At 37.9% G+C, this 15,522-nt stretch overlaps 1 protein-coding gene across 1 annotated transcript in view; it reads right to left on the bottom strand.

Moving 5' to 3' along the window:
- Positions 1–15,522, bottom strand: part of LIN7A (lin-7 homolog A, crumbs cell polarity complex component) — a gene marked incomplete at its 5' end in the record, with an annotated part of 136,184 nt that overhangs the window by 28,251 nt on the left and 92,411 nt on the right. Inside the window, 2 exons of the mRNA XM_080935977.1 lie at positions 10,452–10,661; positions 12,939–13,010. Of these exons, the coding sequence (XP_080792103.1) occupies positions 10,452–10,661; positions 12,939–13,010 (282 nt within the window). The remainder of the gene's footprint in view (positions 1–10,451; positions 10,662–12,938; positions 13,011–15,522) is intronic.

The following is a 15,522-nucleotide window of genomic DNA, read 5'->3' on the forward strand; positions in this document are numbered from 1 at the left end:
AACTGCAGGTCCTATTCTTGGTATCATGATCTCCAAACTAATTTTCAAATCTTTTCCTCCTGGTCATTATTCTCTCAGTACAGATTCTGATCCGTGTTCTCCCACCACTTACGATTTCAATCTCATTGAAATCTTAAGAGTTTCCTAGTTGGTCTTAGTAACTTCATGCTTTCTTCCAGAAAATTCTTGACAGAAATAATCTAAGTATATATAAAATTATTTTGGGTCATTTTTTCCCACTTTAATTGATAAACACAAGCTCCCAAACAGGATTTATAGGGCTTTATTGTAAATTCTTCCAATTGTGCTTGAGCTAGAGATGCCATGCTATGGTTACGGTATGTGCTCCTTCTGATGTAAGACACTCCATTAACCTTAGCACACTGCTAGTCTGTGAATGATTAAATCTTAGAGCCTATGAATGATTAAAGAGGCAGGGGTTGACGAATGTATGATGACAAGCTTGTCCAGGAAGAATTTGAAGTCTAAGGCTATGTTCCTTTGAGGTGGGCTATATGTTTCTTGTCCAGAACAGAAAAGATCATCATTGCATTTACAATGCTTGCATCTATGAATCGAGACATTGCCATGATAGGAAACTCAGACAAACGTATCTGGGAGTTATGGGAGAAGGCTCCCGAATAATTTAATATCATCGGGGATGCCAGCATTGGGGATATTAAGGTCTATATTTTCAATGCCTTAGTTTTTACCCTGATTGTCATCAGCAGAGAAATATAGGACACTATGGTTACATTGGTCCTGATGGTGTATAGGCACTGGATATTCTAGGGACTTTCTGATGACCCTAACAATATCTGATATCCAGCTGCTTTTGATGAGGTATTTTTACTGTCTCCTGTCAGACAGAATGAAGGGTTTAAACTACGTGAAGAAGTTAACTCCTTATAAGGACAAAATTTTAAGACAGGAGCTGTTGTTGGGTATATCAAAGGTGTCCAGCTTAATGATAGGCTGATATACCGTCTCTCACTTAACCTGCAAATCACCTTTGCTGAAAAAGTGTTGGTACTTTTGTGATAAGTCAGAGTCACAAGATAAATGACTTTACTGTGGCTGGAATATTCTTAAACTTTCAAGAATCTTTAGACCCTGAAAATTAATCAGTCCCTTCAAAAACATTAAAGATACTAGTGAAATATAAAAAAAATGTAATTTCCACTATTTTAGCAATAAGAAATTAGGTTTACACTGCAGTTATGAGATACTAGCTTCTAGTTGAGTAATTTAATGATGTGTAAAAAGAATTTTTATTAAGAAAAAAATTGAATAGAGATAAAAAACTAATGGAATTAACTGTGTGGTGAACAGCTGCAGGGATTGTCAGAGACTCTTAGCACATTATGAAACTTCAGAGTTGCTGTACCGAGTTGAAACAAACTTAAGCTTTTGTGTACAGCTGGTAAGGGCCTGGTAGTTTCTCGATCAGTGTTTCTGCCTTATTTTATCTAACAGACTGTGTCTACACCATCCTTATATTCTTTTAGTTACATGGGAAAACATCTTACAAACATTAGTTTTCCTTACCTTAGTAATGTCATTCAATCGCTCCTCATACTCCAGTAATGAATCATGTGTCTGTTAAATCATTAGTTGTAGCCTCTACATGTTAGTTAAAGAGGTCATTCCTAACACTGTTGAAAGCAGCTCTAGTTGCTGTATCTCATGGCTCTTTGGCTGTTTTGGTCTGTTCCCTTTCCTCTACATCAGTCAGTGTTTAATTATGATGGTTGCAGGGCTACACCCTTAGGTACCACAGTGTGTTCTTCCCATGTTATCCCTCTTCCTTCACTCTTCACCTAGGAAGGACAAAGGACCCCAAATACTTAAATCATTGGACCGCATGGTCAAATAATTGGCTTCAAATTTTCATATACACATTCTATATCACATTGGGACCATAGGACAAAAGAAGAGATTATCGTTAGATGGTGTCCATTGCAAGTAGTAAAAGTAGCAGAGGAACCTGGGAATGTAGGAAGAACTTGTCCAGGGGTACAGTGGCAAAGACTGCCTGAGAATGGAAACACCAACATTGCCATGAAGAGTGGAGAACTTGCCTCAATCCTTAGCTGGGGAAGGCGTTTCTGGGTTTGTGGTGTTTACATGCAACAGAGAGGAATAGATGAGAATAGAAAACATTCCCTCTTAGAAAACTATGAATGTTCAAGATCTCGAGAAAAGCAGTCTGGAGATTGTACTTATCTTAGTGGATCCCAACTGCAGTCATTAAGAGTCCTATTTCTGTGGAAGTAGAGGGAGATGTGGTATAGAAAAGAAGGTAATGTGGCCACAAAGAAGAACAGAATGGGGAAGCTACCGATGGAAGATCACAGGCAGCCCACAGAGACCAGAAAAGCCAAGGATCGGATTATTTCCCTGAGATTCAGGTAGAGCACAGATCTGTTGGCTGGTTGGTTTGGGGCCAGCAAAACAAATTAATTCTGGCTCTCAGAACAGTGACAACACAATCAATTTCTGTCATTTAAATCACCAAGTATGTGGCTATTTTTTACGGGAGCTCTAGGAAATACACATGTGATTACATTGTTATACATACATAAAGGAAAAGTCAGATTATTCCAATCAATGTGGAGCTGGACAGAATTTTTGGAGGAAAATTTTCCTTAAGTGGAGAAAGTACTGGGATAGCTCATCATGGTTATTTACATAAACATTTCTATGTATGTATTTGATATCACCACTGCTACATTCTTACAGTCTATTAGACAAAGTCACATATGGGCTACAAGATGTTTGGTTTGTTCCCTGATCTGTTTCCAGGGCTGTGGTATGGCAGCTGGTGCATAATAATTGTTCTACAAATAACTGAATGGAAGATAAATGCTGCCAAAATAGCCTTAGTGAGGATGACCCCAAACAGTAAATGGCAAAAGCAGCTCTGGAAAGGATAACACCAGACACTAAATCGAATAGTCAAATCCATGTCTAGCCTGTGACCCACACAGCCATTTTTTTCTATTGTGCTGGTGCAGTATTTCCTTCTGCTTTTTAAAAGATCTCTGTCATGAGGTAGCTTGGACTGATGGGGGCAGTGTAAGGCCTGCTCAGGGTCACAAGCATAGCTGTGCCTGCGTCATTCAGAAGGTGACCACGATGGAACAAAATTGGGCATCTCTTGGCTCCTTGGCAAATGTGAAGGATCCTGTGATGTCATCCTGAGAACAGAAATGTTCCACATGTAACTGAAATTCCAGTTGGCTCTCCTGTTTAATTCTAGCCCAAGCAATCTCCCACGCTTGGCTGTCAGGAGTGGTTAGAAACCTGCAAAAGGCTCACACAGAGGGAGGATGTGAGGATAGCTTCATTCCAGGCCCATCATCTGAGAAGTATGTTGGGGATGCCCACGCTGAGGGTCCAAGTTCCCCTTGCCAGTGGTCAACTCTTCTCAGACCCAAGTGGGTTTGCAATGGTTGCTCACCTCGCTGAGGGCTATTCAAGCTTCACTGAGGTACCCAGTTTATAAACAAAACAAAACAAAAAAAAAAAAAGTGCAGTGATAGACCAGGAAGGTAGGAAACAATTTTAGACACAATCAGACTGAATGTTTGTTTCCCAATCCTCAGTACTCTGAGACATTTAAATTAAAGGGCACTCCTTTTTCAAAATATTATGACCTTTCTTATGGTTCTAAACTTTTGAAAGGTCAAGAGTAGCCATGAGAACACTTCACCTTCTCCTCGCCAGATGCATAAGCCCATAAAGGTTAAGAAGTCGTCATCTTCTCTATCTCGGTCACCAGGATATTTATGGCTTTTATATTTATTTGCTTTTAAATGATGAAGGTGTCCTGAGTCAGAACCTCCAGCTTTGCCATTCAGTAGTTGGGGTTTCTGTTTCCTCATTTGTGAATGGAAATGTTATTAATAGCACTTGCCACAAAATATCATTATGAGGAAAATAATATGCTCGTTCTGTAACGTCCTTACTGTGGTGCCTGGCATCCAAAAAGCATTTCTGGAGCATCACTGAAGTGTGCAGTGGGCCTGTTGTTGGACTGGATATGAGGCAATGGAGAAAAATGAGTGCTGTCTACGGTGAAAGGGCTTTATTGTAGGACTTAAACTTGCACAGATGTATATTTCATAGGAATTAGATTTCCCTTTGGTTATTTTGTAAAGCTTACTCAAAAAACAAATGAATATGTTTTGAGTTCAATTTCTTTGCTGGGAAGCTATAAGACCACATGGGCTCAAATCTACTATTCTAATTCTTGTTTTTGTTGTTTTATGTTTTGTTTGTTTTGTGCTGGGTACCAAACTCAGAGCCGTGAACATATTGGGCAAGCACTTTAGCACTGAGCTACATCTCTAACCACTGCTCTAATTCTTCATTAATCCTCAGTGTACACCTGACAGCACTCTGTGTAGCTAATTTGAGCTGTGAATCTCACCCTTAACTTGGTATAGGCATTTATAAAATGGGAAAAAGGCCAGGTACCAAGAAGACTATTTATTCCCTTCTTTTCCCACATCTTTATTCATTCATCTGTTATGCTCAAAAAGTAATTAGAGATGTGCATACACTGTACCAACAACTTGATTTAGATTTAACTACCAAGTGAGGCAAATGTAATTACAGTTGTCCTGCCAGGGGGCTCTGAAGCGATGATTGGATTTCAGAAACTAGCCACATCTCTTTTCAATGGTGCATGCAACTGAAGGTCTCATGTTCCGTTTGGTCTTCCTTCCTGTCCTTTGCTCTTACCCTTTCTTGTCCAACAGTGCTGATAGGCTATTGTTTTGGGGGGTGACTGTTTGGGACACTATAAAATGATTGTAGCTTTATAATAAAGGGTGAAGAAATATACAGGGACCTCACATGCCAACATCTTATAAAATTATAAAATAACATAAACCACAGGAAATTGGTGTTGATGTAGCCCCAGAACTCACTCAGATTCAAATGGGACTGATATTTCAAATCATCACATTTCACACTTGATAATCAAATAACGTCACAGTAAAGATTGAAGTTCACTTCATGTATTTACTGTGGGTCTCAAAGTTTACCTGACTGCAATCACTAATGTGTGTGTGTGCAGCAAAGGTTTCGTTCTCATTTTATGAGACTCTTTTGAGCAACCAATGGGGAAATTACATGTAAATATGCTCAAAAACTAAAAGTCACTAAATACAGTGGAGTACGGTGACACCAACTTTTAATAGTCTCATTTAAGGACAATGCCTCAAGAATAGGACCCATAAATAATAGGTTATACTAATCTTCAGCCCCTATGACAAACAACTGGTGTATACTATGAGACTCAGCAAAACTATCCTTCTCGGTGACAGGATTAGGGTCACAGAGGTGGCAGGGACCTTTGAGCCTGATCCTACTATGCACACAGTACCTGTGTTTCAAAATACCAAACAACAGATGGTCTTCTAGTTTCTGATTAAAGCTTCAGACAATGGGTATATGCCCTTTATGGATGGCTCTCCTTTTATTTAGACAGCTTTCCATGTATACAAGGTCTTCATTATAAAAACTGGATTCTGCCTTCCTTGAAACCTTCGTGCATTGGCCTTGGTTCTGTTCTTTGTGAGCTGGCACAATTGGAGGTCGCCTGGAGATATCAGTTTTCCTAAGCTTTCTCTTCTTTGCATCAAGTGACTTAAGTCCTTCAATAGCGTGCACCGCAGAGAAGCATGCTCAGTTGTAGCTACATTCATCAGCTCAGACTACAGCATGTCTACCTACCACATACCACACTCCAACTCAGACTACAGCATGTCTGGACTGGCCACCACAAACAGCACTCAACAGCTGGAGCACGAACTGTGTGTCCGACTAAAGTATTTGAATCAACCTTCCTGCAAAGACCACAACACATTTTTGACTTATCTGTTTTACCTTTTAGTTCAGTTTACTTTATATTGCTTTCAAAGATCAATTAATACACCCTAAGAATATTATTCAAGCTTTGATGCTTAGCCATGCCTCCCTGATTCTATATAGACAGTCTCTGGCATCTAAGCATGACTCCATGAAGAACATTAGTAAGTGAAGCCTATTGTGGTAACAATTGTTTCTTTTTAATATCTTGACTCTATCACCTGATAAGTATATTTACTGTCCCTGTTGGATTCACAGTGGCTGCAATACTTAGAAATGATTCTTGAGAGCACACTTGTACATAAAAGGGTGAAAGGAGACCATTAGACAGATATAGATTCAAACTGTAACATTGTGACCTCCTATTAATGTTAAATTTTAATTCAGCTATAAGGGTTTTTTTTTTTTTTTTTTTTTTTTTTTTTTTTTTTTTTTTTTGCCAAGGCTCGACATAAGAAGTCGCCACACAGAAAAAGACTATTTTCAATGAGGCTATATTAGGTGACTCAATGTCTCATTTGTAAGAGCCCCATGGGAAATTTCTTTTCTAGCCAGAAATGATAAAAAAAAATCCTTCTATGAGAGTTAAGCTGTTATGAGTTTCCTTCTGTTTTGATTTATAAGAACAACAAACAGATTGCTCAATTGCTGTATCTTTTCTTTATTTCTCTTTATTGATTCTCCCTCCTCTCTCCTTTTATTATCTTGTATTTCAAGTTAGCAGTTATGTGTTAATAAAATGATAAATTTTGGCAGGTATCATAATATTTCCTTTCTAAACTTAACATATATGTATATATATATAAAATAGATGATGCTGATTGGAAAAACCATTATTTAAGATTCTTGGGTTCATAGATAATTTAACCTTTAACTAAGTCAGTAGGGTATTGTTCTCAGAGTGCTTGGTGAAGTAAGGTCAGCCGCAACCCTTCGAATCACTGTGACTCAACTGAGAACAGTATATTCTAGACACCTTCCATGTGGGGCTTTGCAAATGGCATCTCATTACAAAGCTGACATAGTAGTCACTTGATCAGTTGCTAACCTTGTCTTTGGACTGTTTTTGGTCTTTCAATGATGGGGCCTCCAACCCCATTTTATCATAAAACATTTTATTTGCAGTAATACCACAGCCTGTGTGAGATTATTTCTATTGTGATGACCTCTGGACCCAGGAATAAAAGCTCTGGCTTCTTAAATTGCATTAACTATAATTTCTGTGATTAGGGACAGGGCAGTAAGCCATGCACATAGTTTCTCATTATGAAGATGCCTTGATATGAACACCTGATAAAATGGAGACAACATTCTTTCCTTTCTTATTTACTTTTTAAACCCTTTTTAAAAAAAATTATAAGTTTGAAAATCTTTTTCTCCTACGATTTTCTCTCCCCCAAACCCTCCCTCTACCTCTCTTTCAAATGTACACACCTCCCTCTTTTCACTAATTGTTTCTCCAAGAATATGGGTGTATATACGATTTACTCTATAAATTGGTAATTGTTACTCCTGGGGTCTAATAAACCAGGCTAGGGCTAGAGAGGGCAGTCATCAAGAGCTGTGTCAGAAGTAACACTCTACCTAAGGGTGGGCATTTGTTAGACTGACCGTAATGAGCAAATGATGTTTACCTCTTTACCAAACTACGCTGGAAATTGACTTGGTTGAAATTAATGCCTTGGTAATTAAAATGATGTGGTTTTTTAGCTAGAAACTACTAGTAAATGGTAGCTCTTAAGTAAATGTGAACTCTGGAGTCTTTGAAAACATAAACAGGGTATAAAAATCCTATACAAAGTGTTAGTAAGAATGTGGCCTTCAAAAGAGGAATGGATGCAGAAAGTGCGGTACATTTACACAATGGAGTACTACTCAGCTATTAGAAACAATGACTTCATAAAATTTGTAGGCAAATGAATGGAACTAGAGACTATCATCCTGAGTGAGGTAACCCAGTCACAAAAGAACACATGTGGTATGTACTCACTGATAAGCCTATACTAGCCCCAGAAAGCTCTGAATACCCATGAAACAATGCACAGATATTTTGAAGCTCAAAAAGAAGGAAGGCCAAAATGGGGATGCTTTCTTAAAAGGGAGCACAAAACACTCATGGGAGGAAATGCCAGGTCAAATAGAGGAACAGGGATTGAAGAAAAGATCATTCAGAGGCTGCCTCACCTGGGGATCCACCACTTATGCAGCTACCAAATCCAAGCACTATTGCTGATGCCAAGTGCTTACTGGCAGGAACCAGGTATGGATGCCTCCTCAGAGGCTCTGCCAGAGTCAATCAGATACAGCTGAGGATGCTTGCAGCTAATCATCGAACTGAACATAGGGACCCCAATGAAGGTGCTAGAGAAAGGACTGAAGGAGCTGAAAGGGGTTGCAAACTCATGGGAAGAACATTGTCAACCAACCAAACCCTCCAAAAACTCCCATGGACTAAAACATCAACCTTTGAGCACACATTGAGAGACCTATTGGTCTAGTTGCATATGTAGCTGAAGATATCAGTGTCTGGCATCAATGTGAAAAGAGGCCTTGGGTCCAGGGTGGGCATGTTTTCCTGATGTAGAAGAATGTCAATGCAATGGGTGGAGAGGGTGATTAGGAGGGCATGTACCTTCCTAAAGACAAATGGGGGGGAACAGCTCGGGGGTGGGGAGGATAACATCTCAAATGTAAATACAGAGTATGTAATTAAAAAGAGTGAAAAAATGTAGCCATAGGATAAATAGGTGCTTAATAGAATTTTGACCCAGGTTTATTCTCACCTGACTCAAGTGGATACTCTAAGTGGTTACATCTAACAGCAGATGACCAGAGACCTGGAACCTATCAGCTTCACAGAAGGAAGTAATTGTCACTTTGTTATTAATGACTATTTTCTAATTTGCATATAGCTATGTGGACAGCAGAGTTTTCTTTAAGGTTTAATAAAAGCAATATTCCTGGCACTTAAAAAATCTCCCTCACTTCAGTCTTCTTCATTGATCAAAATTCCATATCAAAGGTGTCTATGACCAAGTGATTGATTAGATAGACCTTGGTAGAGAGGTTGCCTCACTCATTCCCTTCCCCATACCCTTATCATTAGGAACTTTAGAAAGTGAAGCTGGGATTAGGCACAATGAGTCTGTAACAATATAGACACTGAATATTACACCAGGTCTGTTTGCTTTATTGTTGCAATGCACCCTGAGGCTACCCAGGTTCATCACAAGGTCAGTGCAGGAATGGAGGCCTGATTGTGACATCCTTAGCACTCCGCTGTGTGCAAATGTGTGCTCCTTTGATAGACAGATCAAGGCCAATTTACCTATCAGATTGATAACGTCATACATGGCTATGTTTGCTTTGTGTAACTATAATGGTTATGCAAACATATGAGTGGAATTTTTTTTTGGCTACTCTTCTTTCTATTTTCAACCTCCAATTCTTTAGATATGCAAAGTGTACTCAGAGAAATCATAAATTAATAACGCCAGGCATAACTTACTGTGAATCATAATGTTTGACCCTACTTGGCATCCTCTGCCAGAAAGCTGGGCTCTACAATTTTTGATACAAGTTTTGAAAAGAAAGGTCAATAAGATGCTTATCTCATGGCGTTATCTCCTGGAGAAAATAGAGAGAATGCTGAATGGGACTGGAGTGATGACATCAGATATTCACGAGATGCTAGTTTTGATGTTCACTAGAGAAAACCATAGTGCAGTGAATGGCAGTTTGTGAATATAAAACCACTTTGTTTTAAGTGTGAGCAAATGCAAATCAGATTAAAGATATAAACAGAAAATTTATGCCATGGTTATCAATCAGATATGCTTTTTTGAATATGTGTTAGATATTGTGTCTTGAACATAAATCAATGTTGCTACAAAGAGCTCAAATCCAACTTACATATTAAATGTTGATCTTACAATAAATGTTTTTAGATCTGGGGTAAGTATATTTTGGTAAATTCCTGTTTATATTTCTGGAATTTGTAAGCTTAGTTTGGTTTCGTTTGATACAAGTTAAACCTACGGGAAATATTTAATTTGTATCATAAGAAGCTATTTCTTGGGGTGGTATCTGTTTTGGGGGTGCAGTACTTGGCTAACATACACATGGCTCTGGGTTCAATGCTTAGTGCCAAAACAAATGAACAAGAAAACTAACTAATTAAATAGCTAAGTAACTAAAACTTAGTGAAACCTCAGATTCAACCGTTTATATGCGCTTGGGATGAAAATGGTATCGAAATCATATTCTTCAAAACACCCACTTAATAGCAGTATTCTCAGAAGGCAGTTCTATGTGCTAATTTCTTGGCGTGATTTCCCGATTTTCCTAGCTGTTGATATTTATCATACATGTGCAAGATGAAATGAGATATAAAGATATGAAATTACTGACTTTAGAGGTTTATACCCATCCAAGTCCTGGAAGCCAGTTGGAGACAGATATAAAATTGCTATTTGTACTGTAATCTCAATATTGACTTCTGTAATAGGGTGGGGGTGGGGAGTAGAAAATATACTTAGGGAGGAAAATCTCTGCGTGTTTTATCAACATACCACTCCGTTCACTGATAGCAGCTGGTCTCCTCTTTTGAGGCCTCCGTGTCTTTCAGCCACCCCTCCAGGGATGATGCGGGAGATGTAAATTGGGGAATTCTGTTCCTTCCCTCCCATCACGTTAAAACCCAGGCCTTCATCAGTCTTTGGCAGTTCGACTACCCGAGGGTGAGAGTGGCCTTCGCTGGCTGCAAAAGCTGCAACTGTTGCCTGAAAGAAAAGACGTTACTTTGGTAATAAAACATGGGAAATAAGGCTAGATATAGGATCTTCAGGGAACACAATGTCTTAGACATCTCTCTAGCATTCTCCTGTAGAAGGAAGAACATGGAATATCCTTTTAAAGATATGGTATATGATATTTTTCTTTGGTAAACCCTCACCTAGTTATTTCTATCTTTGTAAGTCTTATCTCCTATGAAAAATAAAATGAAAATCCAAAATCAATGTAAATTCTTTCAGAGTTCCATCAGCTACATGTAAATCCTGATCGACGACTCCAAATCTTTGTATACATACTACCTAGTATAATTAATAAGTACATGTTGATCAAGAAGCATGGCATACTTTTTCATGCTTTTGCTATGGTATATAGCCTAAGTTGTTGCTTGAACATACATATTGTTTATTTCTTATTGGACAGACTGCTGAGCAAATTTGTATGTATACATTCATGAAAACATCCTGCTGTTGCTGAATCATTGGTTTAGTAAATATGGAGATTTTATATTTTTTCAATTCAGGATGGCTAAGTGAAAATAAAATAAAAAAGAAGTGCTAGATTAAAAGTTGTTATTGCTATCTCATACCCATATTCTGTATTATTATGAATGATATCTTATTAGTTAATTGATTATATCTCTCTTAATTCTACATTAACATGTCAGCTAGTACAAAGATATGAGCAAAATAAATGGCTTGGGAACTTCTACTTAGGTATACAAAATTTTATTTAATATGATTATAGTTTCATTTTAAAAGTAACACACTAGTATCTTTGAATTCACGGAATCAACTTACCATCAGTTCCCACCCAACAGGAATAAAATAGTAGTTTCAATCAAGCAAAGATTCTCTGCCTGCTTCTTGTATTCCACTTCCATTAGCTTGCCTTAACCACAGTTGATTAGATGTCTAGTATAAAGTGATTTACTCTCAACACTGTGAAAATATTGATTTCCAACTATTGTATGCTCTTTATCCACACACCGCATTAGCGCATCAATTTAGCATTATGCTACTGCCTTCGTTTAATGAGAGATAGGGAATGACATGGGAATAATGGCTTGGCCTTAGCTACATGCATTTGCTCATGCAAACCCTGTTGTCATGCAGGGGTTTTAATGGCTGACATGGATGCAATGCAGACAGCCCAGAAACAACCAGAAAAAAAATACTGTGCTATTGCAACATTATGCTGCTATCCTGCTGTTCTACATGAATAAGAAATGAGAATGCTAAAACACTACATAATTCACTTTCCCCTTAATTAAACCATGGAGGGATCATTTTTCTGTGTGTGTTCCACTTCAGGACAAGCAAAGCATGATGTAATGGGACTCATACCCTCTGTGTGCTGATGTTAGAAAGAAACTGAGAAGAGGAGGAGGAAGAAAGTGGAGGAGGAGGTGGAGGATGAGGAAGAGGAGAAAGAAGAGGGAGAGGAGAGGGAAGAAGAAGAAGAACCTTAAAAGTCAACAGTGTTTAGTTAGAGAAATTAAACAATAGGTGATAAAGAAGGTGAATGAAAATTTCTGGTAATTCTCAGTGGTTCTCATTTCTTGGCATGATTACAAAGTTATAAGCCCTTTATGAGAAAAGTGGTGTTTTGTTAACACATTCTGTATTTGTAATATAAGAGCTGCACGTGTGACTTGAGATTAGCACTATTGTTTGCTAGTGATCCTCTCCTAGAAAATGTCATGATCTTCTCTCTGTATCCTTTCCAGTGGGACCTCTGCGATCTCTGGGTTTGATTCTTTAACGAACAAAAGTGTTGACCTCTGCAAAGGTGCCAGGCCTGACACTCTCAGAAAGTTACCTATTGGCCAGCTGAGGACAAAGAAGGGTACTGGCTCAGGGGTATCAGTTGAAGCCTTTCCATGTCTGACTTACATCAGGGCTTTCAGACTGTGCAGATGAGTGTTCATGATTTACATAGGCTACAGGTTCTTTTGTATCCGCAGGATGTGCTGGAAACCATGTAGAACTCGATACAGTGGAGCAGCAGATTTGCTTGTGCCAAATGGACATTTCGTGATTTTAATGAAATCATTCTCCTTCCTTAAGCTACAGAAGCAGCAGAAAAGGTCAGTTTTTCCGTTAGGAGTTTTACCTGGTGAGTAGTACTGGTTCTAGACTCTGGGCTGCCACTGAGGTCTAAATTCTCTTACAGTGTACACACGAGAATACCTGAAACACACACGCGCACAATCAATTACTACATCACTGGGGTCGGGTGTCCTTTTAAAGTTACTCAAGTCTTACCTTTGCGGTGGCCCTCGCTCGGAATTCAGGGCAGCCATTAACAGTAATCGTTTCGTGCATGTATTGATATACCTAAAATAGTCATGAGGGAAAAAAAAGAACATGTAAGAATATCATAAGAACATCAATTCTTTCATTACAGATAGGAGGAGAAATTTTCATTTTAGGATGGATACTTTCTATCACTACAGGTTGAATCAGTCATCTTGATGATTTGGACCAAATACATCTCCTATTTTGTGTGTATATGTGGGAAGGAAAGGCAATTGCACTTATTTAGATTTTTAAAAAAGATTTATTTATTTTATTTATATGAGTACATTGTAGCTACTTCCAGACACTTCAGAAGAGGTCATCGGACCCCATTACAGATGGTTGTGAGCCACCATGTGGATGCTGGGAATTGAACTCAGGACCTCTGGAAGAGCGGTCAGTGCTCTTAACTGCTGAGCCATCTCTCCAGCCCTATTTAGAATTTTTTAATCTGTACATATATATTTATGAACTTCAACAGCCCTTTTATTTCTGATTCTATAAGACTACCAATTATTTTAATATTTTTGTATGTATGTATGTATGTGCATATATAGATGTATGTAGTTCTATCTATAAAATATTTTATTAAGTTACATGGATAGTACTACTTGAATTTGATAAAATTTTAAATGCAGTTTTTGAAATTGATATTTCAAGCTAAGTTAACAGTATTTTTAATTTGGCTTGAATTTCAACATACAGGGAGGTGTGTTCTTATTAATGATCCACATTTATAATTTTGAATGTTCAGAGCCAAACATTTTCATGAGCACACAAGATCCTCAAATAGTCTTGTAAGCAAGAGGTTAAAGTGGTATTCTAGAGAAGCAAGAAAGGTAAGAAGTTTGTAAAATTAATGTGTCTGTTTCCATGATGCATTGATAAAGCTAAGATGAAACAGAAAGAATGCTGTTAGCATGGAGACCCTTTGAGTAGCATTTTTTTGTCTAATGGACTTAAGCTTGAACCTTAAGAAACCATGAGGCTATTGTATAGTACTTTCCATCTTTTTGCCAATCTGTGAAATGGGTAAGAAATGTTTACTAAATATGTTTTCTTTCTCTTTCTTCCTTCTTTCCCTCCCTTCCTTCCTTTTATTTCTTTTCTTTTTCTTTTTTTTTTTTTTTTTTTTTTTGAAATAAGTTTCAAGGGATCTGGCCTCTCAATGGCGCTCTTTAAACAGCTAATAATATGACTAATTAGTGTTTTAGACACAACAGTAGCAGGCATTGTTAAACCATAGTCAGTAAAACTGTTTTCTCCTGAAAAACTAGTGAGAAGATCACAACATCTTTATATTGATGATTAAAAAACAAAACCAAAACTTGTTTCATCTTACAAAAACTGAAATATAAAGAGTAATTTTTCATGGTATACTTTGAGGAAGATACTTTACCAAAAGAAAATGTTGGACTGTATGCTTATTTTGAAATTATGTAATGAAATTACAAAAATCTATCTCATACTACACAGAGATTATAAAGTCCATTTGTGAACTCTTAGGGCACAGGTATCAAGCTATTGCTTGGGTCTGTGCCCTCCAGGCCTCCATCTGCACCCACAGCTAGAGCTGGCCCACTGCCACCAGAACTCACAGCCTGCCCATAGAGAGCTGAATACACCCAGGACTAATCTCCCTCTGGAGCCCATGACCCACAGACTCACAGGAAAGTAAATCTCCATTCAGAGACAAGATCAACTAACATCAAAGATAAGAAGATGGTAAGAGGCAAGTGTAAAAATGTAAGCAACAGAAACCAAGATAACCGGGTAACATCAGAACCCAGCTCTCCCACTACAGAAAAAAATATAGGAGAACATGAAAAAACAAGTACAAGCCTTTAGAAAAATATGGGAAAACACAAGCAAACAGATGAAGGAATTGAACAAAACCATCTAGGATCTAAAATTGGAAATAGAAACAATAAAGAAAACACAAAAAGAGACAACCCTGGAGATAGAAAACCTAAGAAAGGGGTCAAGAGTCATAGACACAAGCATCATCAACAGAATACAAGAGATAGAAGAGAGAACCTCAGGGGCAGAAGATAACATAGAAAGCATTGATACAACAGTCAGAGAAAATGTAAAAACTTAAAAGCTTCTAACTCAAAGCATCCAGGAAATCTATGACACAATGAAAAGACCAAACCTAAGAAAAACAGATGTAAAAGAGAGTAAAGTCTCCTAAATGGAAGGCCCAGTAAGTACCTTCAACAAACTTATAGAAGTCAACTTCCCTAATCTAAAGAAAGAGATAACCATGAACACACAAGAAGCATACAGAACTACAAGTAGACTGGACCAGAAAAAAATTTCTTCCTGAAACATAATTGTCAAAACACCAAATATTCAAAATAAGGAGAGTATACTAAAAGCAGTAAAGGAAAAAGGACAAGTAACATATAAATGCAAACTGATAAGAATTACACTGGACTTTTTAACAGAAACTATGAAAGCTAGAAGGTCCCAGACAGACTTCATACAGATTCTAAGAGATTCTAAGAGAACACAAATACCAGCCCAGGTTGCTCTATCCAACAAAACT

The sequence above is a fragment of the Micromys minutus genome, assembly GCF_963924665.1.
Source record: "Micromys minutus genome assembly, chromosome: 22".
Taxonomy (NCBI): Eukaryota; Metazoa; Chordata; class Mammalia; order Rodentia; family Muridae; genus Micromys; species Micromys minutus.